Here is a 27,845-nt window from a genome sequence, read left to right on the forward strand (position 1 = left end):
TAGGACGTGGCTGCTAACGGGAACTGAGTTCCTGTTGTGGAAAAAGTACACGAACTCCGTTCCCATGCATTCCCGCAGGACTTGAGCCCAGGATATAACACATAGATCGAATTCACAGTAAATGCCATGGGCCCATGTTACATACAGTTCTTTTCCGTTCCATACAGACATAGAAGAACCAGTGACTGGGAATGACGATGATGCATCTCATTGACACACAACTCTACAACTCCCAATAACATCAAACTCATGGATATGGCCTACAAATCCACTCAAAGACACAAAGGCCAAACACCCAACCACCCACGATACATTACACCCAACAACCAGTGAGTGTTAAGTGTTTACTTTGACACTAAGGAACCATCTAATTAAATATTTACAGCTTATCGTAGTAAAGGTGATTAAGCAGGAATGCTAATTTATCATATATCAGAACATCGTTGAGGCCTCACCCACATCCCACGCATTCGTTTGCCTTTGTGTCTAGTAGAACTTGTCTGGGACATGCAGTCAGCCATGTCTCTCTCCAACAAACCAAGCCAAGAAGTATGAGTAAGACCCAGTTATTCTGTATGGTCATGCAAAGAACGGAAAAATTGTTGCTCTTTGATTCACTACTATTTCACCCAGAGCTTCTCATTTACATAAACCTTCATGCTACTTTCTGTTTTGTTCCCCATGAAGATTTCAACAGCCAAACTAATCTAGCGCTGTGCAATGTAGACCTTTATAACCCCTGGGCTGGAAATTAAAATAGGTTGAGGACCACAAGGGCTGCAGGGGGCATACCGTATTCTCTTTCTGGCCCCTTATGCCTTAGAAGTTATATCCTTCCCCTTTGCATCTCTAGGTCAGCAGTTCTCAACCACTGGGCCATGGCTTACAGCCAGTCTCCGGGCCTCCAGCCACTTGTAGATCCCCTAACCTCCTACAATGCCTCCCAGATCCTATGGTGCCACCCAAACTCCCTTGATGGTCTACCATGCCCCTTGCTCTCCCATTGTGCCCCCAAGCCCCCTGAGAGCCCTCAGCCCGCACAATGCCCTCCACTTTCCCACTGCAGAGTTTCCAGTCCTTTCTGTGCCCACGAGTTCAAACAGTGACCCATGGGCACTGTGGGACAATGTTAGAATTTGAAGGCACTGTGGGGACAATGTTAAAAGTTGAGGGCACTGGAGGGCAATGTTAAATGTTGAGGGCATTATGGGACAATGTTGGAGGTTGAGGTCACCATGGGACAATGTTGGAGTGAGAGCACCGTGGGACATTGTTAGAGGTTGGTGCACTTTGGGACAACGTTGGAGGTTGGGGACACTGTACGACAATGTTGGAAGTTGGGGGCACTGTAGGATAATCTTGGAGGTTGAGGGCCCTGTGGGGCAATGTTGGGGGTTGAGGGCCCCGTGGGACAATGTTGGAGGTTGAGGGCCCTGTGGGACAATATTGGAGGTTGAGAGCACTGCGGGACAATGTCAGAGGTTGGGGACACTGTAGGACAATGTTGGAAGTTGGGGGCACTGTGGGCTAATGTTGGAGGTTGAGGGCCTCGTGGGATAATGTAGGAGGTTGAGGGCCCCGTGGGACAATGTTGGAGGTTGTGGGCACCATGCGACAATGTTGGAGGTTGAGGGTACCGTTCGGCGATAATGTTGGAGGTTGAGGGCCCCGTGGGATAATGTTGGAGGTTGAGGGCCCCGTGGGACAATGTTGGAGGTTGTGTGCACCGTGCGACAATGTTGGAGGTTGAGGGTACCGTGGGACAATGTTGCAGTTTGAGGGCAGGTGGGGGGATGGAGGCCCTGCAGCTAGCTAGAGGGCACTGCAGGGGGCTGGAGGGTACTGTGGTCTACCACATTGCTCCTGGAAATCCCCCACACCCCAAGAGAGACCAACATCCCCCTCTCCAGAGACTCAGTCTCTTACAGTTGCACTCAGTTCCCCCCACAATCCCCTACAGAGCCATCAAACATTTCAATACATACAATATTTTCTATTCACATATTTTTATGGTGGGAGTACAAACTGTTGGAGCATGGAAGGTTTTGGAATAAACTATTGGGCCCTGGTCTCAAGAATGTTGAGAAGCCACTTGTCTCTGTTTAAAGCGTATTCTAGTGACCATGCGAACGACGTGTACTGTGCTCCCTTTGCACCATGTACCTCACATATCCCAGGAGGCATAACCTTTCATTGAGGAAAGGAGGAGGAGATGGGCCTATCGACCTGTCATTAGCCGGAAGCCTATCGATCACATCACAGGGAAACATGGCGGCGTGGGACAGAGCGCTACCTGAGAAGAAGATCTCAACTGGACAACGCTGGATCCACTGGGTAGGTGAGAATCTGAAATGTGCTGAATTCAAGACCAGGTAAGACCCACTCAGAAGAGTCACAGATACAGTAACAACCCTCACTTCCTTGTTGCATTGACAGTGGTCACCAGGACTTAAAAAGGGGTGAATATCCCCAATGGGGGACACAGACAGTGGAAATGTGACAGAGGGCCTAACCCCATCCATGCTTTCCATAACTGAGATAGACTTTAAAAATACACTATATTACCAAAAGTATTGGGACGCTTGCCTTTACACGCACATTAACTTTAATGGCCTCCCAGTCTTTGAAGGCTTCAATATTGTTGGCCTACCTTTTGCAGCTACAACAGCTTCAACTCTTCTGGAAAGGCTGTCCACAAGGTTTAGGGGTGTGTCTATGGGAATGTTTGATCATTCTTCCAGAAGAGAATTTGTAAAATCAAGCACTGATGTTAGAAGAGAAGGCCTGGCTCACAGTCTACACTCTTCATCCCAAAGGTGTTCTATGGGGTTGAGGTCAGGACTCTGGGCAGGCCAGCCAAGTTCCTCCACCCCAAACTCGCTCATCCATGTCTTTATGGACTCTGCTTTGTGCACTGGTCCAAATCATTTGGTGGAGGGGGGATTATGGTGTGGGGGTTGCTTTTCAGGGGTTGGGCTTGGCCCCCTAGTTCCAGTGAAGGGAACTCTTAAGGCTTCGGCATACCAAGACATTTTGGACAATATCATGCTCCTAACTTTGTGGGAACAGTTTGGGGACGGCGCCTTCCTGTTCCAACATGACTGTGCACCAGTGCACAAAGCAAGGTCCACAAAGACATGGATGGTCGAGTTTGGGGTGGAGGTACTTGACTGGCCTGCACAGAGTCCTGACCTCAACTACAATAGAACACCTTTGGGATGAATTAGAGCATAGACTGCGAGCCAGGCCTTCACGGCCTGACCTCACAAATGGGCTTCTGGAAGAATGGTCAAACCTTCCCATAGACACTCCTAAACCTTGTGGATGGCCTTCCCAGAAGAGTTGAAGGTGTTATAGCTGCAAAGGGTGGGCCAACTCAATATTGAACCCTACGGACTAAGACTGAGGATGCCATTAAAGTTCATGTGCATGTAAAGGTAGGCGTCCCAATACTTTTGGTAATATAGGGTATTATTTGCTGTATTAGGCTTCCTCCCCACTAGTGTGACTCCAACGTCGCATGATTATCATGCGACTTTTACACTCTATGGCACCTAAGTTGCCGGAAAGTCACATCAAAGTAGTACAGGAAGCTTTTTGTGGAGTCGCTGTGACTTGAGTCACAGCAGCTAGAACGGTGGCCATTGAAATACAGGGTTTTTGAGTTGTCATGCAACTTCACAAGTCGCACTGGTGGGAATGGCGCTTCACACACACACACACATGGGTTAGACTGTTGATCTCGTGTCTTTTTCTTATCTATGATGTAACAATGTAACAACTGGCTGCTCACATATACATTATCGCAGAGCTCAGCGCCCTTCACAGCGATAACCTCCAGGGACACCCAGCCCAGGACTTCACCACATCAGAGGTGGGGGGGGGGGGGGTAACCTGCAGATGTAGGCGGGGATGGAGGTTGAAGTGGGGGGGGGGACCAGCTGTGCCAGGAGGAGAGGACAGCAGCTGCCAGACTTTTTGCATTCTTTGAGTACAATCTGCTCTTCCCTGCACGCTCAGCACAGAGAGCCAGGGAGGAATAAAAACTATGAGCGCGGCACAGAGGCGGCCTGATTTACCGTTGCCATAGAAACTGGCGTGTTTGTTTGGCCCGCTCGCTCATGGGAGGTGCCAGGCGGCGTTTTGTCACGGGCACATCACTGGCAGCCGCTGACTATATGGGCAAACCCCCAGCCCCCCTCGGGGTCGGCGCGCCCTGCTCGCGTTTCTCAGAATTTTGAAAGGTACTAGGGTTCACGGGGGATGGTGGCGCTGGTCCGAAAAGGGCGACAGAGCGCTGCGCATTAAACCTAACCTCTGACTTTCCCCAGCAATAAAAACTTGACGGAGGGTCTAACCCCTTCCCATGCTTAAAAAAAAAAAAATTAATTGTATACTTTAACCACTTGTCGACCGAGGTACGTTTATAAACGACATGATGGTGAGGCTCACAGCGGCTACTGTTTGCTTTAAGGGCTTTCTGAAAAAAGTGATTTGGACGGCGAGCCCCCTGATCACTCCTATTGGGTTCTAAAAGTGCCCCCCCCCCCCCCACGGCACCCATGGGAAACTGCTTCTACAGCAAGTGCAGGAGGACCTTAGGGAACATCCATTCCCCAATCCTACATTAGACAAACCCAGGCACAAGGGGTATTACGTTACTTCCTGGGGTCACAGCTGTCACTCCTTGGCTAGTGTAGCCAAGGGTGCACCCATTCAAGCACTGTCTGTGCTTGAATAGCTGCATTGAAGGGTGGCGGAGACATGGGGGTCTACTAGACTCCTGATGACTCCATAAGGAGTACCTGTCACCTGCTCAATGATATCAAATAGAGGACTTGTTAACCCCCTTGTGATAGCATGGACAGGTCTTAATAGACCCCTGATGCCTGTATAAAGGGGATCTGTCACCTGCCCATGCTATCACATAGGGGGCTTGTTAGCTAGTGTAGCTGTGGATGCAGCCATTCAAGCACAGTCTGTGCTTGAATAGCTGCATTGGAAGACAGACATTAGGAGGTCTAATAGACCCCTGATGTCTCCATAAAGAGGACCTGTGACCTGCCCATGCTCTCACATAAGGGGCTTCTCAACTCATTTGTGATAGCATGGGCAGGGGAGATATTAAGGGTCTAATAGACCCCTGATGTATCCATAAATAGGACCTGTGACCTGCCCATGCTTTCACATTAGGGGCTTCTCAGCCCAATTGTGATAGCAGGGGAGATATTAAGGGTCTAATAGACCCCCTGATGTCTTCATAAAGAGGATCTGCCCATGCTCTCACATAAGGGGCTTCTCAGCTCAATTGTGATAGCATGGGCATGGGAGATATTAAAGGTCTAATAGACCACCGATGTCTCTATAAAGAGGACCTGTGACCTGCCCATGCTATCACATAAGGGGCTTCTCAGCCCAATTGTGATAACATGGGTAGGGGAGATATTAAGGGTCTAATAGACCCCCTGATGTCTCCATAAACAGGACCTGTCATCTGCCCATGCTCTTACACAGGAGGCTTCTTAGCCCCTTTGTAATAGCATGAGCAGGTGACAGGTCCTAATAGACCCTGGAGGTCTCCATAACAAGGACCTATCACCTGCCCATGCTATCACATAAGGGGCTTCTCAGGCCAATTGTCATAGGAGGCTTGTTAGCCCCTATGTGATAGTATGGACAGGTGACAGGCCCTAATAGACCCCTGATGTCTCCATAAAGAGGACCTGTGACCTGCCCATGCTATCATATAAGGGGCTTCTCAACCCAATTGTGATAGCATGGGCAGTGGAGATATTAGGGGTCTAATAGACCCCCGGATGTCTCCATAAACAGGACCTGTCATCTGCCCATGCTCGTACACAGGAGGCTTCTTAGCTCCATTCTCATAGCATGAGCAGGTGACAGGTCCTAATAGATAGACCCCTGATGTCTCCATAAATAAGACCTGTGACTTGCCCAAGTTATCACATGAGGGCCTGTTAGCCCCATTGTGATAGCATGGGGAGGTGACAGGTCCTAAAAGATCCCTAATGTCTCCATAAAGAGGACCTGTCTCCTGCCTATGTTATGACTATGTTGTTAGTCTCCTTGTAATAACAATAACGTTTAAAAAAAAAAGTGTTACAAATTATTTTGGATATCGTCGTTCTTTGAGGCTTTTACAGGGATGCAAACTTTTCAGGCTTGACTTGTTTGGTATCTGTTTACTTGGGTGCTACCCTGGCAGCACAGGGCATCATAGACTGTCCCTGGCCCCGCCCCTTTCATTCATTGGATTTCAGTCCTGTCAGTCATGGAGGCTCAGCATGATATGCAGGCGTTAACCTAGGGTAGTCTGTATGCAAATCCAGCCCCACTGCTCCAGAGTGACATCCACCCAGCAAAGCATTTTCATATTTACATAACTCCTCGCAAGTGCCAATGGTGAAAAATAGAGAGGGGAATCCCCATTGTGGAGACAATAAAAAACTCACAGGGCTTCTAATACTCCCATACTATATCCAAAGCTGGAACAAAAATAAACCAAAATATTAGAGTGTGTCACCAATCTTATGACAGGTTCTCTTTGCAGATGAGTACAGTGGTTGGGTCTGAAGGGGCTTCCCTGTGCCGCGCTACCCTTATAGGGTGATAGGGTCAGAGGCCAAATGGGATGAGCCAGGGGCCTAGTCCTATGATGGACTCCACCTAATGATGAAGAAGTGTATGTGATCTCTTTGAGAGGCCAAATGGGAGGAACCAGAGGCATAGTCCTGAGATGGTGCCAATGTAAGGATCAAGATGTGTATGTGATCTCCTTGAGAGGCCAAATAGGAGGAGCCAGAAGCCTAGTCCTGAGATGGGCCCCACCTAAGGATGAGGAAGTGTATGTGATTTCTTTGAGAGGCCAAATGGTAGGGGCAAGGGGCCTAGTCCTGAGTTGGGCCCAATCTAAGGATGAGGAAGTTTATGTGATCTCTTTGAAAGGCCAAATGGGAGGAGCCAGAGGACCAATCCTGAGATGGGCCCCACCTGAGGATTAAGTGGATGTGACCTCTTTGAGGGGCCAAATGGGAGGAGCCAGGGGACTAGTCCTGAGATGGGCCAAACGTAAGGATGAAAATATGTATGTGATCTCATTGAGAGGCCAAATGGGAGGAGCCAGGTGCCTATTCTTATGATGGGCCCCACCTGAGGATGAAGAAGTGTATGTGATCTCATTGAGAGGCCAAATAGGAGGAGCCAGGGGCCCAGTCCTGAGATGGTCCCCACCTGAGGATGACGAAGTGTATGTGATCTCTTAAAGTAGGCTGAATGCGGCCCTTATTCTGCAGGTTTGTAAACATAATAATGGCAGCCCCAAAGAACCTTGTGATTGGCAGCTGTGGGTTGAGTACTGCCAGATATGCCCCACCCCAGAGGATCCACCAACACAGTATCTTTATCCATTAGGAGTGAAAGACTTGAAAACCCAACTCCAGCCCAAACTTTTATTTTAGTTTTAGTGGGGGAGAAAATTACCCTCATTAATTCTTCATATGTATTTTTGGGGAAATTTCCCTTCACTTCCTGACCGGGCAGGAAGTCACAAGTATTCAATCAAGTGTGTAAAATAGGGAAGAGTTAGAACGTGTGTCGGGTATAAATTACTGTCTGTGTTTTATTTAATTATTTATATTATATATTTAATTGTTTTTTTTAATATTATTTTATTATATATTTTATTATATTTTCTATATATATTTCTCCTATTATTATTATTGTTATTTATTATATTATTATTATTATTTGTAGTTTTTTTTATCCATGAATGAATTCTTTTTTTTTTTTTTACCTGCACTATTGTGCTGCAGCAAGGATTACAATACCCTGTGCTGACAGCATGCTGGAGGTCTCATTGAAGAGAACCTGTCATAACAAAAGTGTACCACAATTGGGATATTGGCATAGTGTTAAACCTCCAAAGCCCCCCCCCCCCCTCCCAAAAAAAAGCCACAAAAGTTACACCCAAGCAGTTACACACCTCAACCAGGAAAATACTGCAATATGGCCACTAACTGGCGCTGACGATCTCTAGAAATATACATAATATTTAAATTATGGGGATTAGTCTTAATGAGCTAAGTGACAATACGTTCAAAGGGAAAGTTCAGCAACAGCAACTAATATATGGTATATTCTCAGTACAAGTCTCTTCTCTGATCAAATCATGCACATTCTTTGCTGCTAAAAACCTGATTAGTGTTGGGGTTAGAGGTAAAGTTAATTTGAAGGTTAGTGTGAGGGTTAGTGTTAGGACTACAGGGAGAACTGGTTTGAAGGTTACAGGGATGTGGATGAGAGGGTTGGTACGGAGGTCAGTGTTAGGGTAACAGGGAAGGTTAGTGTTATGCCCCGTACACACGAGAGGACTTATGTCCGACAGACTTCCAAAGGAGTTCCGCCGGAGTTCCGACGGAGTTCTGACAGACTTTTCGGCCGAACGGACTTGGCCACACACGATCACACTAAACTCCGACGGATTCGAACGTGATGACGTACGACCCGACTCGAATAAGGAAGTTCATAGCCAGTAGCCAATAGCTGCCCTAGCGTCGGTTTTAGTCCGTCGGAGTAGCATACACACGAGCGGAGTTTTCGAAGGGGACCGGGTCCGGCGGAGTTCCTTCGGGAAAATTTGAAGCAGGCTTCATTTCTAAAGTCCGTCAGACTTTGGCGAATCAAAAGTCCGTTGCAGCCCACACACGATCGGATAGTCTGACGGACTCGGTCCTTCGGACTTTGGATGTTGAAAAGTCCGCTCGTGTGTACGGGGCATTAGGGTTGCTGGGAGGGTTAATGCGAGAACTATAGTGAGAGACAGTGTTAGGGTTACAGAAGGTTAGAGTTATGGTTACAGGCAGGGTTAGTGTTAGGTTTACAAAGAGGGCTAGTGTTAGGGTTACAGGGAGGGTTAGTGTTGGGATTACAGGTAGGGCTAGTCTTAGGGTTACATTGAGGGCTAGTGCTAGGGTTACAGGGAGGGTTGGTGTTGGGGTTTTAGGGGGGTTAGTGTTGGGGTTATATGGGGTTAGTGCTAGGGTTAAGGTTACAGAGAGGGTTAGTGTTGGTGTTACAGGGGGGTTTAGTGTTGGGGTTACAGAGAGGTTTAGTGTTGGGGTTATAGGGGGTTAGTGTTAGGGTTACAGGGAGGGCTAGTGTTGGGGTTACAGAGAGGTTTAGTGTTAGGGTTACAGAGAGGTTTAGTGTTAAGGTTATAGGGAGGGTTAGTGTTGGTGTTACAGGGAGGGTTAATGTTGGGGTTACAGGGAGGGTTAGTGTTGGGGTTACAGAGAGGTTTAGGGTTACAGGGAGGGTTAGAGTTGGGGTTACAGAGAGGGTTAGTGTTGGGGTTACAGGGGGGTTAGTGTTGGGGTTATAGGGGTTAGTGTTAGGGTTACAGTGAGGGTTAGTGTTGGGGTTACAGAGAGGCTTGGTGTTAGGGTTACAGGGAGGGTTAGAGTTGGGGTTACAGGGAGGGTTAGTGTTGGGGTTACAGGGGGTTAGTTTTGGGGTTATAGGGGTTAGTGTTGGGGTTACAGGGAGGGTTAGTGTTGGGGTTACAGAGAAGTTTAGTGTTAGGGTTACAGGGAGGGTTAGTGTTGGGTTAATAGGGAGGTTAGTGTTGGGTTTATAGGGAGGTTAGTGTAAAGCCCCGTACACACGAGCGGACTTTTCGACATCCAAACTCCGACGGACTGAGTCCGTCAGACTATCCGATCGTGTGTGGGCTGCAACGGACTTTAGCTCCGCTAAAGTCTGACGGACTTTAGAAATGAAGCATGCTTCAAATTTTCCCGACGGAACTCCGCCGGACCCGGTCCCCTTCGAAAAATTTGCTCGTGTGTGTGCTACTCCGACGGACTAAAACCGACGCTAGGGCAGCTATTGGCTACTGTCTATGAACGTCCTACGTCGAATCCAGTCGTACGTCATCACGTTCGACTCCGTCGGAGTTTGGTGTGATGGTGTGTGGTCAAGTCCGTTCGGTCGAAAAGTCCGCCAGAACTCCGTCGGAACTCCGTCTGAACTCCGGCGGAACTCCTTTGGAGGTCTGTCAGACTTAATCCCTCTCGTGTGTACGGGGCTTTAGGGTTACAGGGAGGGTTAGTGTTGAGGTTAAAGAGGGGTTAGTGTTAGGGTTACAGGGAGAGTTAGTGTTACGGTTACAGGGAAAGTTGTTAGGTACAAGGAATGACAGTGGGATGTTTAGTGTTATGGTGACAGGGAAGGTAAGTTTGAAGGTAAGTGCGAGGATTAAGAGCTATAGGGAAGGTTATAGGGAGGGTAGATGGGAGTGTTGTATAGCGGCTAGGGATAGGGTAACAGGGATGGTTAATGTTAGGGTTACAGGGAAGGCTTGTGTTGGGGTTGCGTGGGGGCTTGGTGTTAATGTTAGGGGAGGGTTAGTGTTAGCCCACGTACACACGGTTGGAGATTTTGCCAACCAAATCCGTCGGATTTAGTCCGACGGATTGTGTCCGAAACTGTTGCATACACACGGTCGGGCCAAGTTGGCGAAAAATCCGATCTTTCAGAACGTGATGACGTAATTTCGTTATGGTGGGACTACATTCATGCTAGTAGCCAATAGCTTTGATGTAGGAATTTGATCTGAGCATGCGTGGCACTTGGTCCGATCAAAATGCTCTACACATGATCGGATTAGGTCCGTCCGGCCCAGTTGGTCGGGAAATATTTCCAACATGTTGGAAATTTGGATCGGATGGAGATTCGGACGGAATCAGTCCGATGCATACCACACACAGTCGGATTATCTGACGACGCGGTCCGATAAGACTCATTCCGACAGATTCTCCGACCGTGTGTACAAGGGCTTAGGATTACAGGGAGAGTTGGTGTTACAATTAAAGGAATGATAGGTGGGTAGGCTAGTTTGAAAGTTTATGGTAGGGTTACTGGGAGGATAATTGTTATGGTTATAGAGGAGTTAGTGTGAGGATTACAGAGAGGGATAGTGTAAGGGTTAGAGTTACAGGGACAGTTGGTGTAAGGTTTACAGAGATGGAAGGTGGAAGAATTAATGTTACAGTTACAAGGAAGGTTAGTGTGAAGGTTACAGGGAGGATTAGTGTTAGGGTTACAGCGATGATTAGTGTTAGGGTTACAGGGAGCATTAGTCCTAGGGTTACAGCGATGATTAGTGTTAGGGTTACAGCGATAATTAGTGTTAGTGTTACAGGGAGGATTAGTGTTAGTGTTACAGTGATGATTAGTGTTAGGGTTACAGAGATAATTAGTGTTAGTGTTCGTTGTGGTTCAAAAATGATACCCCATGGGGCTTTCTACTACTACTGAGCGAGGAATCAGCAGAGCTGGGGATACAGTTGTGCTCATAAGTTTACACACCCTGGCAGAATTTATGATTTCTTGGCCATTTTTCAGAGAATATGAATGATAACACAAAAACTTTTCTCTCACTCATGGTTAGTGTTTGACTGAAGCCATTTATTATCAATCATCTGTGTTTACTCTTTTTATATCATAATGGCAACAGAAACTACCCAAATGATGCTGATCAAAAGTTTACATACCCCAGTGATTTGGGCCTGATAACATGCACACAAGATGACACAAAGGGGTTTGAATGGCTATTAAAGGTAACCAACCTCACCTGTGATCTGTTTGTAATTAGTGTGTGTGTGTATAAAAGGTCAATGAGTTTCTGGACTCCTGACAGACCCTTGCATCTTTCATCCAGTGCTGCACTGACCTTTCTGAATTCTGAGTCATGGGGAAAGCAAAAGAATTCTCAGAGGATCTGCGAGAAAAGGTAGTTGAGCTGTATAAAACAGGAAAGGGATATACAAAAGTTATCCAAAGAATTGAGAAGGCCAATCAGCAGTGTTGAATCTCTAATCAAGAAGTGCAAAATGAGGGGTTCTGATGAAACCGAACCACGGTCAGGTAGCCCAACTACAATTTCAGCCACAACTGCCAGGAAAATTGTTCAGGAGGCAAAGAGAAATCCACAAATAACTTCAGGTGAAATACAGGATTCTCTGAAAACATGTGGTGTGGCTGTTTCAAGATGCACAATAAAGAGGCACTTGAAGAAAGATGGGCTGCATGGTCGAGTTGCCAGAAGAAATCCATTACTACACAAATCCCACAAAGTATCCCGCTTACAATATGCCAAACAGCACAGAGACAGGCCTCAAACCTTCTGGCACAAAGTCATTTGGAGCGATGAGAGCGGGGGATCAGCAGAGCTGGGGGTTACTACTGTGCGGGGGATCAGCAGAGCTGGGGGTTACTACCAAGTGGGGAATCATCAGAGCTGGGGGTTGCTACTGAGTGGGGGATCAGCAAAGCTTGGAATTCTACTGAGAGAGGGGACTGGAGCAGTAAAAACTAGAAATGTCACAGGTGGTTTACAGCATGGGGGCAATATAGTAGGAGGTGAGCGAGGACAAGAAAGAGAGGAGAATCAGCAAAGCAGATGATCAGCAGAGCCGGGTGTTACTACTGGGTAGGGGATCAGCAAAGCTGGGGGTTGCTACTGACTGAGGAGTCAACAGATCTGGGGGTTGCTACTGAGCAAGGGATCAGAAAAGTTGAGGATACTACTGAGTAGGGCATCAGCAGAGCTGGGGGTTACTACTGAGTGGGAGATCAGCAGAGCTGGAAGTTACTACTGAGTGGGAAATTAACAGAGCTGGGGGTTGCTACTGAGCGGGGGATAAGCAAAGCTGGGGATACTACTGACTAGGGCATCAGCAGAGATGGGGGAATGGAGGAGGATAAGCAAACCAGAGGATCAGCAGAGCTGGGGTTACTACTGAGCGGGGCATCAGCAGAGCTGGGGATTACTACTGAGCGGGGGATCAGAAAAGTTGGGGATACTAATGAGTAGGGCATCAGCAGAGCTGGGGGACCAGAGGAGGATCAGCAAACCAGAGGATCAGTAGAGCTGGGGGTTACTACTGAGTGGGGAATCAACAGAGCTGGGTGTTGCTACTGAGCGGGGATAAGCAAAGCTGGGGATACTACTGACTAGGGCATCAGCAGAGATGAGGGAATGGAGGAGGATAAGCAAACCAGAGGATCAGCAGAGCTGGGCGTTACTACTGAGCGGGGGATCAGCAGAGCTGGAGGTTGCTACTGAGCAGAGAATCGGCAGAGCTGGGTGTTACTATTGAGTAGGGAATCAACAGAGCTGAGGTTTGCTACTGAAAGGGGGATCAGCAAAGCTGGGGATACTACTGAGTAGGGCAGCAGCAAGGCTGAGGGTTACAACTGAGCGGGGGGATCAGCAGAGATGGAAGTTACTACTAACTGGGGAATCAACAGAGCTGGGGGTTGCTACTGAGCAGGGGATCAGCAAAGCTGGGGATACTACTGAGTAAGGCATCAGCAGAGATGGAGAAATGGAGGAGGATAAGCAAACCAGAGGATCAGCAGAGCTGGGGGTTACTACTGAACGGGGGATTAGCAGAGATGGAGGTTGCTACTGAGTAGCCAATTAGCAGAGCTGGGGGTTACTACTGAGTGGGGAATCAACAGAGCTGAGGTTTGCTACTGAACGGGGGATCAGCAAAGCTGGGGATACTACTGAGTAGGGCATCAGCAGAGCTGGGGGTTACAACTGAGCGGGGGATCAGCAGAGATGGAAGTACTACTAACTGGGGAATCAACAGAGCTGGGGGTTGCTACTGAGCAGGGGATCAGCAAAGCTGGGGATACTACTGAGTAGGGCATCAGCAGAGCTGGGGGACCGGAGGAGGATCAGAAAACCAGAGGATCAGCAGAACTGGAGGTTACTACTGAGCGGAGAATCAGCAGAGCTGGGGGTTACTACTGAGTGGAATATCAGCAGAGATAGAGGTTACTACTGAGCAGGGGATCTGCTGAATGAGGCTACCAATGAGATGGGGATCTGCTGAACAGGGGTACTAATGAGCTAAGGATCTGCTGAGTGTGGGTACTACTGGACCTCTTTAACACAAATAGAAAATCAACACAAGCAACACATTTGCCAAGCTTCAAAAAAAGCATCACGAAGCACCAAAAACACAAAGTCAAAGCAAAGTAAATGAAGTCCTCAAGGTGGACCTTGACCCCTCAGCTGCAGAAAGGACCTCCTGCCAGCACAACTATCTTTATTCCCTTCATACCCCCCCAAACTCTCCCCTGGCAGCTGCGTTGGCAGACTGCCCACCCCACGCGGCCGGCTCACCCTTCTCCGCAGAGCATCAATCCAATGCACAGCACGGTGTGACAGAGGTCCAGCGCGCTCAGCTTCACTCTCATACTGGTTGGCGCTCTTCCCTCCTCCTCAGTCCGGATGAGACTTTCCCTCCATACAAGAGACTGGAGTCATGCTACCTGCAGGGAAAGACAAGGAAAGCGGGACAAGGCGTCAGAGGACGAACCGTCAGATGAGCGGAGAGCGAGATCCACGCAGGGAACAGAGCTGTCACTGTTACAGCCAGATGCGGAGATCAGACAATACAAGCTGGTGTGCGACTCTCCTTCCCTCCCCTGGTGCGGCCTTGAACGCCTTTCCCGATTCTCCGAGCGCTCCTCCGTCATGCCATGGTGTCAGCGCTCCTCCGTCATGCCATGGTGTCAGCCGTCTGTCTGCACCCACAGGCTAATGTAGCAGTTTTCTTCCTGTTACCTGCAGCGCGGTCGCATGGATAACCCATCGGGGGGCGCTCTCATCTACAGACCCATCCTTTCTTACCATGTATCCAAGATCTCATAGAATACCAAACCTTAGATGTGGTGGCTGCATTTGTTTTCTGATCCCCTTTAATTTCACCCGGTGATCCTGCCGGGAACACACTTCCTGTCCTTGGGTGACAACACTGCTCCTCCATTGATACAGTATAGAGAACACCCCCCTCTATGTTATGGAGAAGAGGAGAGGGGGGATTATTGTAGTCCCATCCTTGGGTCTATAGATACAGTATAGAGAACACCTCCCCTCTATGTTATGGGGAAGAGAAGGGGGGGAGGTTATTGTAGTCTCATCCTTGAGTGACAACACTGCTCCTCTATAGAGACCCCCCTTCTATGTTATGGAGAGGGGAGGTTATTGTAGTCCCGTCCTTGGAGCTATAGATAAAGTATAGAGAACACCCCCTTCTATGTTATGGAGAAGAGGGGGAGGTTATTGTAGTCCCGCCCTTGTGTTTATAGATAAAGTATAGAGAACACCCCCTTCTATGTTATGGAGAAGAGGAGAGGGGGAGGATATTGTAGTCCCACCCTTGGGTCTTTAGATACAGTATAGAGAACGTCCCTTTCTATGTTATGGAGAAGAGGGGAAGGTTATTGTAGTCTCGTCCTTGGGAGACAACACTGCTCCTATATAGATACTCTATAGAGACCCACCTTCTATGTTATGGAAAGGGGGAGGTTATTTAGTCCTGTCCTTGGGTCTATAGATACAGTATAGAGAGCCCCCCCTTCTATATTATGGAGAGGGGAGGTTATTGTAGTCCCGTCCTTGGGTCTATAGATACAGTAAAGAGAACACCCCCCTCTATGTTATAGGGAAGAGAAGGGGGGGTTATTGTAGTCTCATCCTTGAGTGACAACACTGCTCCTCTATAGATACTCTATAGATACCCCCTTCAATGTTACGGAGAGGAGAGGGGAGGTTATTGTAGTCCTGGCCATGGGTCTATAGATAAAGTATAGAGAACACCCCCTTCTATGTTATGGAGAAGAGGAGAGGGGGAGGTTATTATAGTCCCAGTCTTGGGTCTATAGATACAGTATAGAGAACATCCCCTTCTATGTTATGGAGAAGAGAAGAGGGGGAGGTTATTGTAGTCCCAGCCTTGGATCTATAGATAAAGTATAGAGAACACCCCCTTATATGTTATGGAGAGGGGAGGTTATTGTAGTCCTGTCCTTGAGTGACAACACTGCTCCTCTATAGAGACCCCCCTCTATGTTATAGAGAAGAGGAGAGGGGAGGTTATTGTAGTCCCGGCCTTGGGTCTATAGATACTTTATAGAGACCCCCCTCTATGTTATAGAGAAGAGGAGAGTGGAGGTTATTGTAGTCCTGGCCTTGGGTCTATAGATACTTTATAGAGACCCCCCTCTATGTTATAGAGAAGAGGAGAGGGGGATGTTATTGTAGTCCCGTCCTTGGGTCTATAGATACAGTATAGAGAACACCCCCTTCTATGTTATGGAGAAGAGGAGAGGGGAAGGATATTGTAGTTTCATGCTAAGGTGACACTGCAGTCCACAGAGCTAGCTGGGAACAATGTAACTGATAACAGTCAGCAGAGGAAGAGAGCACAGGAAGGAATTAACTCACAAGATTTCTGGCAGGATCAACGGGTATTTTTTGCACTTGTTAAACAGATATGATGGCATATTTAACATATATACATGAATATATGTGGTGGTGGTGGGGGGGGGGGAGGGGGGGGCGGATCACATTTATGCCTTGTTGTTTTGTTCTGGCCTGCATTGGTATAATGATTCTAGAGAACACCAGAGAGAATTAGCAGCCATCGGTTACATTAATTTGATAATTCCCTCTAGTGTTCTCTGGAACCGCTACATTGTATCTCTTTTTACTACAAAGAACTCTGGATTTCCTGTGCTCCTCAGCTCCATCTAGTGGCCATTAGGTGGTATTTCACCACTACTGCCCATTCCTTTTGAAGAGAGTATAGCCTAAAGAATACATTTTTTTTGCTCGATTTGTACAGAACAAATGTACATGTGGAGTCGCTGGAGGAGTGGCTATGCAAATAGATGTCCCCCCTCCCCCTAAAGTGTCATTTAAAAAAAAGTATCACCATACTCAATGGTGTTGTTGCCAATTGTTTTCATATAGAGCCAATTCACCTACCAGCATGTCTTTAGAGTGAGGGGGAAAACCTGAGTATCCTCATACAGGCCTAGGGCAGACATGCAGACTCCATGCAGATAGTGTGCTGGCTGGAATTCGAACCAAGGACCCCAGTGCTGTAAGGCAGACCTACTAACTGCTAAACCACTCTCCTGCCCATCCATACATACACACCTACTAGGGCCGATTAACCTACCAGCATGCCTTTGGAGTGTTGGAAGAAACCCACACAAGCACAGGGAGAACATGCGAACTCCATGTAGATCATTTTATGGCCAGTATTTGAACCAAGGACCCCAGTGCTGCAAGGCAGACATACTACTGAACCACTGTGCTGTCCATCCATACCTATAGACCTACCAGTGCCAATTAACCTACCAGTGTGTCTTCGGAGTGTGGGAGGAAACCCACACAAGCACAGGGAGAACATGCAAACTCCATGCAGACAGCATTCTGTCTGGGATTTGAAGCCACTGTGCTGCCTTGGATCCTATTGTAGCCTAACCAAGGACCCCAGTGCTGCAAGGCAGAACTAATAACCAGTAAACCACTGTGCTGGATATGCAAACTCCATGCAGACAGTGTCATGGCCAGTATTTGAACCAAGGACCCCAGTGTTAACCAGTAAACCACTGTGCTGCCCACCCATACCTATACCCCTACTAGGGCCGATTAACCTACCAGTGTGTCTTAGGAGTGTAGGAGGTGAACATGCAAACTCCATGCAGATCGTGTCATGGCCAGTATTTGAACCAAGGACCCCAGTACTGCATGGCAGAACTATTAACTACTAAACCACAGTGCTGCCAATCCATACCTATACCCCTACTAGGGCCGATTAACCTACCAGTGTATCAGAGAGAACGTGCAAACTCCATGTAGATTGTGTGGTGACCAGTTTCGGAACCAAGGACCCCAGTGCTGCAAGGCGGAACACTAAATCACTGTGCTGCCCACCCATACCAATACCCCTACTAGGGCCGATTAACCTACCAGTGTATCTTAGGAATGTAGGAGGAGAACGTGCAAACTCCATGCAGATCGTGTCATGGCCAGTATTTGAACCAAGGACCCCAGTGCTGCAAGGCAGAACTAATAACCAGTAAACCGCTGTGCTGCCCATACATAACTATACACCTACTAGATCCAATTAACCCACCAGTGTCTCTTCAGAGTGTGGGAGGAAACCCACACAAGCACAGGGAGAACATGCAAACTCCATGTAGATCGTGTTATGGCCAGTATTTGGACCAAGGACCCCAGTGCTGCAAGGCAGAACTAATAACCAGTAAACCACTGTGCTGTCCATCCATACCTATACCCCTACTAGGACTGATTAACCTACCAGAGTGTCTTTAGAGTGTTGGAGGAAACCCACACAAGCACAGGGAGAACATGCAAACTCCATGTAGATCGTGCGGTAACCAGTTTTGGAACCAAGGACCCCAGTGCTGCAAGGCAGACCCACTAACTACTGAACCACTGTGCTGCCCATCCATACCTATACCCCTACTAGGACTGATTAACCTACCAGAGTGTCTTTAGAGTGTTGGAGGAAACCCACACAAGCACAGGGAGAACATGCAAACTCCATGTAGATCGTGCGGTAACCAGTTTTGGAACCAAGGACCCCAGTGCTGCAAGGCAGACCCACTAACTACTGAACCACTGTGCTGCCCATCCATACCTATAAACCTACTAGGGCTGATTAACCTACCAGTGTGTCTTAGGAGTGTGGAAGGAGACAGTGTCATGGCCAGTATTTGAACCAAGGACCCCAGTGCTGCAAGGCTCACCTACTAACTACGGAACCCATACATATACATACACACATACTAGAGCCAATTATCTTACCAGCATGTCTTTGGAGTGAAGGAGGAGATCATGCAAACTCCATGCTGATAGTGTGGTGACCAGCATTTGAACCAAGGACCCCAGTGCTGCAAGACAGACCTACTAACTGCTGAACCGCTGTGCTGCCCACCCATACCTATACACTTACTAGGGCCGATAAACCTACCAGTATATCTTAGGAGTGTTGGACGAAACCCACACAAGCACAAGGAGAACATGCAAACTCCATGCAGACAGTCTCTTGGCTAGTATTTGAACCAAGGACCCCAGTGCTGCAAGGCAGGCCTACTAACTGCTAAACCATTGTGCTGCCCACCCATACCTATACACCTACTAGGGCCGATTAACCCACCAGCGTGTCTTAGGAGTGTGGGAGGAACCCCACACAAGCACAGGAAGAACGTGCAAACTCCATGCAGACAGCATACTGTCTAGGATTTGGAGGCACTCTGCTGTCTTGGATCCTATCGTAGCACCCTCGTGTGCACACAACACCGACAACGGCATTCCCCCCATTCTCAGACCACAGGAAGTAGAACGGTGTACCTTGCTCTGGCCACAGCGGGTGCCATTCCGTTCTCCAGTTCCCGATGGCAGGAAGAGATCCCTCCAGTGACAGGTGAATCCTGTCTCCATACCTTGCTGCCCAGACAAGCTTTGCTCCAGCGCCTGCACTGTACAAATGTTACCTTAAATGTTTGGAGGCGTAGCTGAGGGCCTGGGGGGGTGTGAAGGAGACGTAGAAGGAAGGTGGGTCAGACAATTCATATCACCCTGCCAAAAAATATTCTTCTATTCATTCCTCCACCACCTGCCTCCCCCCCCCCCCCCCCAGCTTTGTGAACAGAGGAGGGCTCAGCCTGCTGGGTGGGTCCCTCTGTCAAAGCAGCAACAAATGATATCACAAACCTCGCTGACACCCCCCCCCCCCACAGATACAGATCTCCCTCCTACCTCTGGATTCAGGTACAAGGCAGGAGAAGCTAAGTGTACCACGCTGCTTCCAGATTTGCTTTTCTGTCCATCCAGTCCTGAGATTTACACTGCTCTGTCACACATTGCGTAACAGTCTGGCATGGCAAGAGACCTAACTTTTCTCTGCTGCAGTCCACTAACACTCATGGGTCTTGTCCACCCCCAAGCTTGTGATTGGACAGTGAAAGAAGAAGTTGCAGACTGATGATCTCCTCACCTTTTGTCACTCTGCCCTCTCCTCTTATCAACAGTGAAAGGAGAAGCGGCAGGCTGGGGAGCGCCTCACCTCCATCACTCTGCTTTCACCTCCTATCAGCAGTGAAGGGAGAAGCGACAGGCTGGTCATCTCCTTCTCTCCTCCACTCTGCTCTCTCCACTTATAAGTAGTGAAAAGAGAAATAGCAGCTTGGTATTCTAATTGCCTCTGTCACTCTGCCCTGTCCTCCTATCAGCGTGTTCCTTGTACTTCCTTCTCTCCTCCTTGCATCAGGTTTTGGGGCGGGCACTCTTTTTCTCTCCTCCCTGCTCAGGGTTGTGGGCAGCCACTCTTCTTTTCTCCTCCTTGCACCAGATTGTGGGCGGGCACTCTTCTTTTCTCCTCCTTGAACCAGGTTGTGGGCGGGCACTCTTCTTTCCTCCTTGCTCTGAATTGTGGGCTGGCACTCTTTCTCTCCTCCTTGCTCTGAATTGTGGACGGGCACTCTTTTTCTTTCCTCCTTGCTCTGAATTGTGGGCGGACACTCTTCTTTTTTCCTCCTTGCTCTGAATTGTGGGCTGCACTCTTCTTCTTTGCTCCTTGCTCCAGGTTGTGGGTAGCACTCTCTTTCTCTCCTCCTTGCATCAGGTTGTGGGAGGGCACTCTTTTTCTCTCCTCCTTGTACCAGATTTTGGGTAGGCACTCTTCTTCTTTCCTCCTTGCTACGGGTTGTGGGTGGGCACTCTCTTTCTCTCCTCCTTGCATCAGGTTGTGGGCCGGCACTCTTCTTTCCTCCTTGCGCCAGGTTTTGGGTTATGCACTCCCTCTCCTCCTTTCTCCAGGTTGTGGTGGGCACTCTTCTTTCCTCCTTGAACCAGGTTGTGGTGGGCCCTCTTCTTCTGTCCTCCTGAACCAGGTTGTGATGGGCACTCTTCTTCTCTCCTCCTTGAAACAGGTTGTGGTGGGCACTCTTCTTCTTTCCTCCTTGAACCAGGTTGTGGTGGGCACTCTTCTCTCCTTGCACCAGGTTGTGGACGGGCACTCTTCTTCTTTCCTCCTTGTTCTGGGTTGGGGGGGCGGGCATCCTTCTTTCCTCCTTGCTCTGGGTTGGGTACTCTTCTTCTCACCTCCTTGCACCAGATTGTGGGTGGGCACTTTTTCTCTCCTCCTTGCACCAGATTATGAGCAGGCACTCTTCTTCTTTCCTCCTTGCTCTGAATTGTGGGTGGGCACTCTCTTTCTCTCCTCTTTGCATCAGGTTGTGGGCCGTCACTCTTCTTCTTTCCTCCTTGCGCCAGGTTTTGGGTTATGCACTCCCTCTTCTCCTTGCTCCAGGTTGTGGTGGGCACTCTTCTTCTTTCCTCCTTGAACCAGGTTGTGGTGAGCACTGTTCTTCTCTCCTCCTTGAACCAGGTTGTGGTGGGCACTCTTCTTCTCTCCTCCTTGAACCAGGTTGTGGTGGGCACTCTTCTTCTTTCCTGCTTGAACCAGGTTGTGGTGGGCACTCTTCTTCTCTCCTCCTTGAACCAGGTTGTGGTGAGCAATCTTCTTCTCTCCTCCTTGAACCAGGTTGTGGTGGGCACTCTTCCTCTCTCCTCCTTGAACCAGGTTGTGGTGGGCACTCTTCTTCTTTCCTCCTTGCTCTGAATTGTGGGTTGGCACTCTTCCTATTTCCTCCTTGCTCCGTGTTGTGGATGGGCACTCTCTTTCTCTCCTCCTTGCATCAGGTTGTGGTGGGCACTCTTCTTCTTTCCTCCTTTCACCAGGTTATGGACGGGCATTTTTTTTATCAAGTTCTTGCACCAGGTTGTGGGCGGACCCTCTTTTTCTCTCCTTGCACCAGGTTGTGGGCGGGCACTCTTCCTCTTTCCTCCTTGCTCTGGGTTGTGGGCAGGCTGGTGGTCCTGCATTGTACGCAGTGACCTCAAACAGCCAACAACTGATGGTGAGGCAAGGAGAAGTGGTGTCGGGGGACCGATCGAGCAGCTGGGAGGGAGCCTGCGGAAGCGAGGAATAGGGTAAGTAGAATTGCTTTTTCTGTTCCTCCCTAGAGAAAAACTCAATCCAACTCACAATGCTCCCCTAGCCCTGCAGTACCCATTTTTGAACACAAGATGGCTTCTGAGTTGAATGTAATTTATTGTCACTCAATTTGGAAGACCGAAGAGAGACTGTGAGTAAAGAATGTCATGGCCCCTCCCCCTTATCATGACACCCAATCACAGTATAATCATGCCCAGATTGGCCCTGTTCTCTGCATCATCCAGTAGCACCCCCTGCTGGGAGGAACCATCAGGTGTTTAAAAGGAAATGCAGCTCAGACTCCTATTCTCACTCTTTTCCCTGCAGTACCTAATTTTAGCTACATGATGCCCTCAGTCTCCTGGGTTATATGGCATTTAGTGTGACCCAGCCTAGAAGACTGGGGGAAGACTATGAGTGCCATGGCCCCTCCCCCTTAGAATGGTGCCCTGCACTCACAGTAAATTCATGCTCAGATTGGCACTGCCCCCTGCTGGGAGGACCCATCATGTGTTTAAAATGAAAAACAGCTCAGGCTGCAATACTCACCAATGCTTTTCCCTGCAGGACCTCTTTTTTTTGGCCACAAGATGACTTCAGTCTCCTGGGTCGATTGACATCCAGTGTTACCCAACCTGGAAGATTGAGGAGAGACTGTGAGTAAAGAATGTCATGGCCCCTCCCTCTTATCATGGGTATCCCAATCAGAGTATATTCATGCCCAGATTGGCGCCGTTCACTGCATCATCTAGTACTGCCCCCTGCTGGAAGGAACCATCAGGCATTTAAAATTAAAAGCAGCTCAGACTCTTTTCCCCTGCAGTTCCCTGTTTTTTTGCCACGTGATGCCCTCAGTCTCCTGGGTTTGTTGGCATTCAGTGTAACCCAACCTGGAAGACTGAGGAAGGACTGTGAGTGCAAAGTGTCACAGACCCTGCCCTTAGCATGGCACCCTGCAATCATAGCACAGTGGTACCTTGGTTAACGAGGGTTTTGAAAGACGAGCAACTCTTTTTTTTAAATTTTGACTCTGGTTGCAAGTGTTGTCTCGCAGAACAAGCAGAATTCAAGCTAATGAGGTGTGCTGTACCGCATTTGGCCAGAGGTTTGGGGGCACCGGGGGCACTCGGAACGGTTCGGAGCCGTTTGGAATCACTCGGAAATACTCAGTTTCAGAGGCTTTCCGAGTTCAGCCGAGCTGTCCCGGAGTTTTACAGAGGCTCTCTGGTGCCCCCCCCCCCACCTCAGGCCACATGCGGTAGTGCATGCAATAGAATTTTCTTCATTTCCATCAACTTCTATGGGGAAACTGGAACGGATTATGTTCGTAACCCAAGGTTCCACTGTATATTCATACCTCGATTGGTGCTGTTCTCTTCATCACCCAGTACCACCCCCCATGCTGGGAGGAACCATCAGGTGTTTAAAATGAAAAGCAGCTCTGACACTTTTCCCTTGTCACACCATGCCCTTGGCCTCCTAGGTTGAATGGCATTCAGTGTGACCCAACCTAGAAGACTGAGGAAAGACTGTGAGTGCAGAGTGTCATGGCCCCTCCCCCTTAGCATGGCATTCATGCCCAGATTGGTGACATTTTTTGTATCATCGAGTACTGCCCCCTGCTGGAAGGACCCAGCATGTCGTGACTGACCAGAAGACATAATAAAGAGCATACAATTGACGACTTTCAAATGGGAGGGGGGCCTTTGCATTAGCGGTGGGTCCATAGAGGGCGCAGGAGCGCCGCCTCCTCTCTCCTGCACCCGTCAATCTTCAATAGATAGATTCATGCATTGCATTGCATATGAATTACAGCGGTGGGGGTGTTTTCGGAAGCGCCTGATTAGAGCTGTTGGCTCTAATAGGTGTCCTGATAAGAGCCGTGGGCTCTAACAGGCTTCCAAATTGGCAAACAGCAGGCGCACTGCTGAGTGTTTGCTGCTTACGTAGAGCTGTGTTAGGGAGGCAAATAAATCGCTTCCCTAACACTGACCCACCTTTCAGCCAATCAGGTGCACCAGGTCTGGTTACCTGTCACCTGATTGGCTGAAGCGTCAGGTGCTGTGGTTGGATGTCCAATCGTAGCAGAAGAGGACGGGACGGGGCGCTGTGCCGAGCGGGGGATGACACTGGCGGCATTTGATGGGGCAAACTCGTGGCAATTGATGGGGCACACTGGTGGCAATTGATGGGGCAAACTTGCAGCAATTGATGGGGCACACTGGTGGCAATTGATGGGGCAAACTTGTGGCAATTGATGGGGCAAACTGGTGGCAATTGATGGGGCACAATGGTGGCAATTGATGGGGCAAACTTTTGGCAATTGATGGGGCAAACTGCCAGCAATTTATAGGGCACACTGGTGGCAATTGATGGGGTAAACTGGTGGCAATTGATGGGGCACACTGGTGGCAAATGGCAATTGATGGGGCACACTGGTGGCAATTGATGGGGCAAACTTGCGGCAATTGATAGGGAAAACTGGTGTCAATTGATGGGGCACACTGGTGGCAATTGATGGGGCACACTGGTGGCAATTGATGGGGCAAACTGGTGGCAATTGATGGGGCAAACTTAAGGCAATTGATGGGGCAAATTGGCAGCAATTGATGGGGCACACTGGTGGCAATTAATGGTGCAAACTTGCGGCAATTGATGGGGCTAACTGGCAGAAATTGATGGGGCACACTGGCGGCAATTGATGGTTACAGTGGCTGGGGGTGTTTTCGGAAGCGCCTGATTAGAGCTGTTGGCTCTAATAGGTGTCCTGATAAGAGCCGTGGGCTCTAACAGGCTTCCAAATTGGCAAACAGCAGGCGCACTGCTGAGTGTTTGCTGCTTACGTAGAGCTGTGTTAGGGAAGCGAATAAATCGCTTCCCTAACACAGACCCACCTTTCAGCCTTTTAGGTGCACCGGGTCTGGTTACCTGTCACCTGATTGGCTGAAGCGTCAGGTGCTGTGGTTGGATGTCCAATCCTAGCAGAAGAGGACGGGATGGGGCGCTGTGCCGAGCGGGGGACGACACTGGCAGCATTTGATGGGGCAAACTCGTGGCAATTGATGGGGCACACTGGTGGCAATTGATGGGGCAAACTTGCAGCAATTGATGGGGCACACTGGTGGCAATTGATGGGGCAAACTGCCAGCAATTGATAGGGCACACTGGTGGCAATTGATGGGGTAAACTGATGGCAATTGATGGGGCACACTGGTGGCAAATGGCAATTGATGGGGCACACTGGTGGCAATTGATGGGGCACACTGGTGGCAATTGATGGGGCAAACTTGCGGCAATTGATAGGGCAAACTGGTGGCAATTGATGGGGCAAACTTGTGGCAATTGATGGGGCAAACTTAAGGCAATTGATGGGGCAAATTGGCAGCAATTGATGGGGCACACTTGTGGCAATTAATGGTGCAAACTTGCGGCAATTGATGGGGCTAACTGGCAGAAATTGATGGGGCACACTGGCGGCAATTGATGGTTACAGTGGCTGGGGGTGTTTTCGGAAGCGCCTGATTAGAGCTGTTGGCTCTAATAGGTGTCCTGATAAGAGCCGTGGGCTCTAACAGGCTTCCAAATTGGCAAACAGCAGGCGCACTGCTGAGTGTTTGCTGCTTACGTAGAGCTGTGTTAGGGAAGCGAATAAATCGCTTCCCTAACACAGACCCACCTTTCAGCCTTTTAGGTGCACCGGGTCTGGTTACCTGTCACCTGATTGGCTGAAGCGTCAGGTGCTGTGGTTGGATGTCCAATCCTAGCAGAAGAGGACGGGACGGGGTGCTGTGCCGAGCGGGGGACGACACTGGCAGCATTTGATGGGGCAAACTCGTGGCAATTGATGGGGCACACTGGTGGCAATTGATGGGGCAAACTTGCAGCAATTGATGGGGCACACTGGTGGCAATTGATGGGGCAAACTGCCAGCAATTGATAGGGCACACTGGTGGCAATTGATGGGGTAAACTGATGGCAATTGATGGGGCACACTGGTGGCAAATGACAATTGATGGGGCACACTGGTGGCAATTGATGGGGCACACTGGTGGCAATTGATGGGGCAAACTTGCGGCAATTGATAGGGCAAACTGGTGGCAATTGATGGGGCAAACTTGTGGCAATTGATGGTGCAAACTTTACGGCAATTGATGGGGCAAATTGGCAGCAATTGATGGGGCAAATTGGCAGCAATTGATGGGGCACACTGGTGGCAATTAATGGTGCAAACTTGCGGCATTTGATGGGGCTAACTGGCAGAAATTGATGGGGCACACTGGCAGCAATTGATGGTTACAGTGGCTGCGCTTGATGGCACAGTGGTGGCAATTTATGGGTGCAGTGGCTGCGTTTGATGGCACAGTGGCTGCGTTTGAATGGCACAATGGTGACAATTTATGGGTACAGTGGCTGCGCTTGATGGCCAGTGGCTATATTTGATGGGCACAGTGGTGGCAATTTATTTGTACAGTGGCTGCGCTTGATGGCACAGTGGCTGCATTTGATGGGCACAGTGGTGGCAATTTATTTGTACAGTGGCTGCGCTTGATGGCACAGTGGCTGCATTTGATGGGCACAGTGGTGGCAATTTATGGGTATAGTGGCTGGGTTTGATGGCACAGTGGCTGCATTTGATGAGCACAGTGGTGTCAAATTTTGGGTACAGTGGCTGCATTTGATGGCACAGTGCCTACATTTGATGGGCAGTGGTGGCAATTTATGTGTACAGGGCGACGCTTGATGGCACAGTGGCTGCATTTGATGGGCACAGTGGTGGCAAATTATGGGTACAGTGGCTGTGCTTGATGGCACAGTGGCTGCATTTGATGGGCCCAGTAGTGGCAATTTATGGGTACAGTGGCTGCATTTGATGGCACGGTGGCTGCGTTTGATGGGCACAGTGAGGCTGCAATTGATGATGTTTTTTTTTTCATTTTGCGCCCCCCCAAAAATTTTGAGCACCAGCCACCACTGGTGAAGAGCATGGAGTAGTCCCTCACTACAACTGTGTGGACCTAGCCTTTAAGATAACAGGTAGGATGTGAAGGTTCTACAAGTTCAAGCCGGTCTGGAAGGTTTCCTGAGAAACATCAAACCATATAAACTTTCGTACGATATTTTCTGTTTTGACTGGAGTTTAACCAGACAGAGACATCAGCACGTCGTCAGGCAATTACACCCTTGATGTCCCCCTGAATACAGGTAGAGATTACCTGGCAGAAGAACAGACAAAAAAACCCACAACCGAAGCCATCAAAGATGTTTGGAAACACGACTAACGATCCCCCCAGTTAATGAAGCAAACAACAAAAGACAAAATCAACACAAATGACGGAATAGATCGCAGACATCCATTACAGGGTGCTGCACGGATTTTATTTATTTATTTTTCTGGCAACAACAACAAAAAAAACAACAGAAAGAAACATTCAATGCATCTCAGCAATCCATGTACATTTCCCTATGTCTTTGTCTCTTTAAAATGCTGCAAATACAGAAACATACGTATTGATTCTTCCAGAAATCCAGAGAGCTCATAAATTACTGCTCTGGTCAGATATGGCAACAGTACTGAAGTCCGGATCGTAAATAATGTGCACGCTATAAAGGTCTGTAATAAAGGAATAGAATCATCCATAGGGACAGGTGACTAGCTATTACCCTGTTTCCCCCAAAATAAGACCTAGCGTGATTGTCGGTGATGGCTGAAATATAAGCCCTACCCCCCAAATAAGCCCTACCCTGTTCCCCGAAAATAAGCCTTACCCTGAAAATAAGACCTACAAGGACTTAAAGTGGTTGTAAACCCCGGGAGTGACGTCATCGCGGCTCCGACGAATGACAGCGCCGGAGCAGCGAGACCCACCAAGAAGATGGAGGCTCCGGACTACAGGGGACAGCGGTGACTTCGCTGGCTCCTGTGTCAGGTAA

At 48.9% G+C, this 27,845-nt stretch overlaps 1 protein-coding gene across 2 annotated transcripts in view; it reads right to left on the reverse strand.

Annotated features, from left to right (window-relative positions):
- LOC143963675 (protein Wnt-7b-like) overlaps positions 1-19,511 on the reverse strand; it is a 50,345-nt gene extending 30,834 nt beyond the window's left edge. Inside the window, exons 1-2 of one of the 2 annotated variants that reach the window (XM_077473417.1) lie at positions 19,268-19,510; positions 14,219-14,367 (exon numbers count right to left, since the gene is read on the reverse strand). In XM_077473417.1, coding sequence (XP_077329543.1) covers positions 14,219-14,292 — 74 coding nt within the window. In that variant the 5' untranslated portion in view covers positions 14,293-14,367; positions 19,268-19,510. Of the gene's footprint in view, positions 1-14,218; positions 14,368-19,267 lie in introns of both variants that reach the window. The other variant, XM_077473489.1, reaches the window with a different exon arrangement.
- Positions 19,512-27,845: the final 8,334 nt, after the last annotated feature.

The sequence above is a fragment of the Lithobates pipiens genome, unplaced genomic scaffold, assembly GCF_037356315.1.
Source record: "Lithobates pipiens isolate NorthernLeopardFrog02 unplaced genomic scaffold, aLitPip1_a1.2 Scaffold_1, whole genome shotgun sequence".
Classification (NCBI taxonomy): Eukaryota; Metazoa; Chordata; class Amphibia; order Anura; family Ranidae; genus Lithobates; species Lithobates pipiens.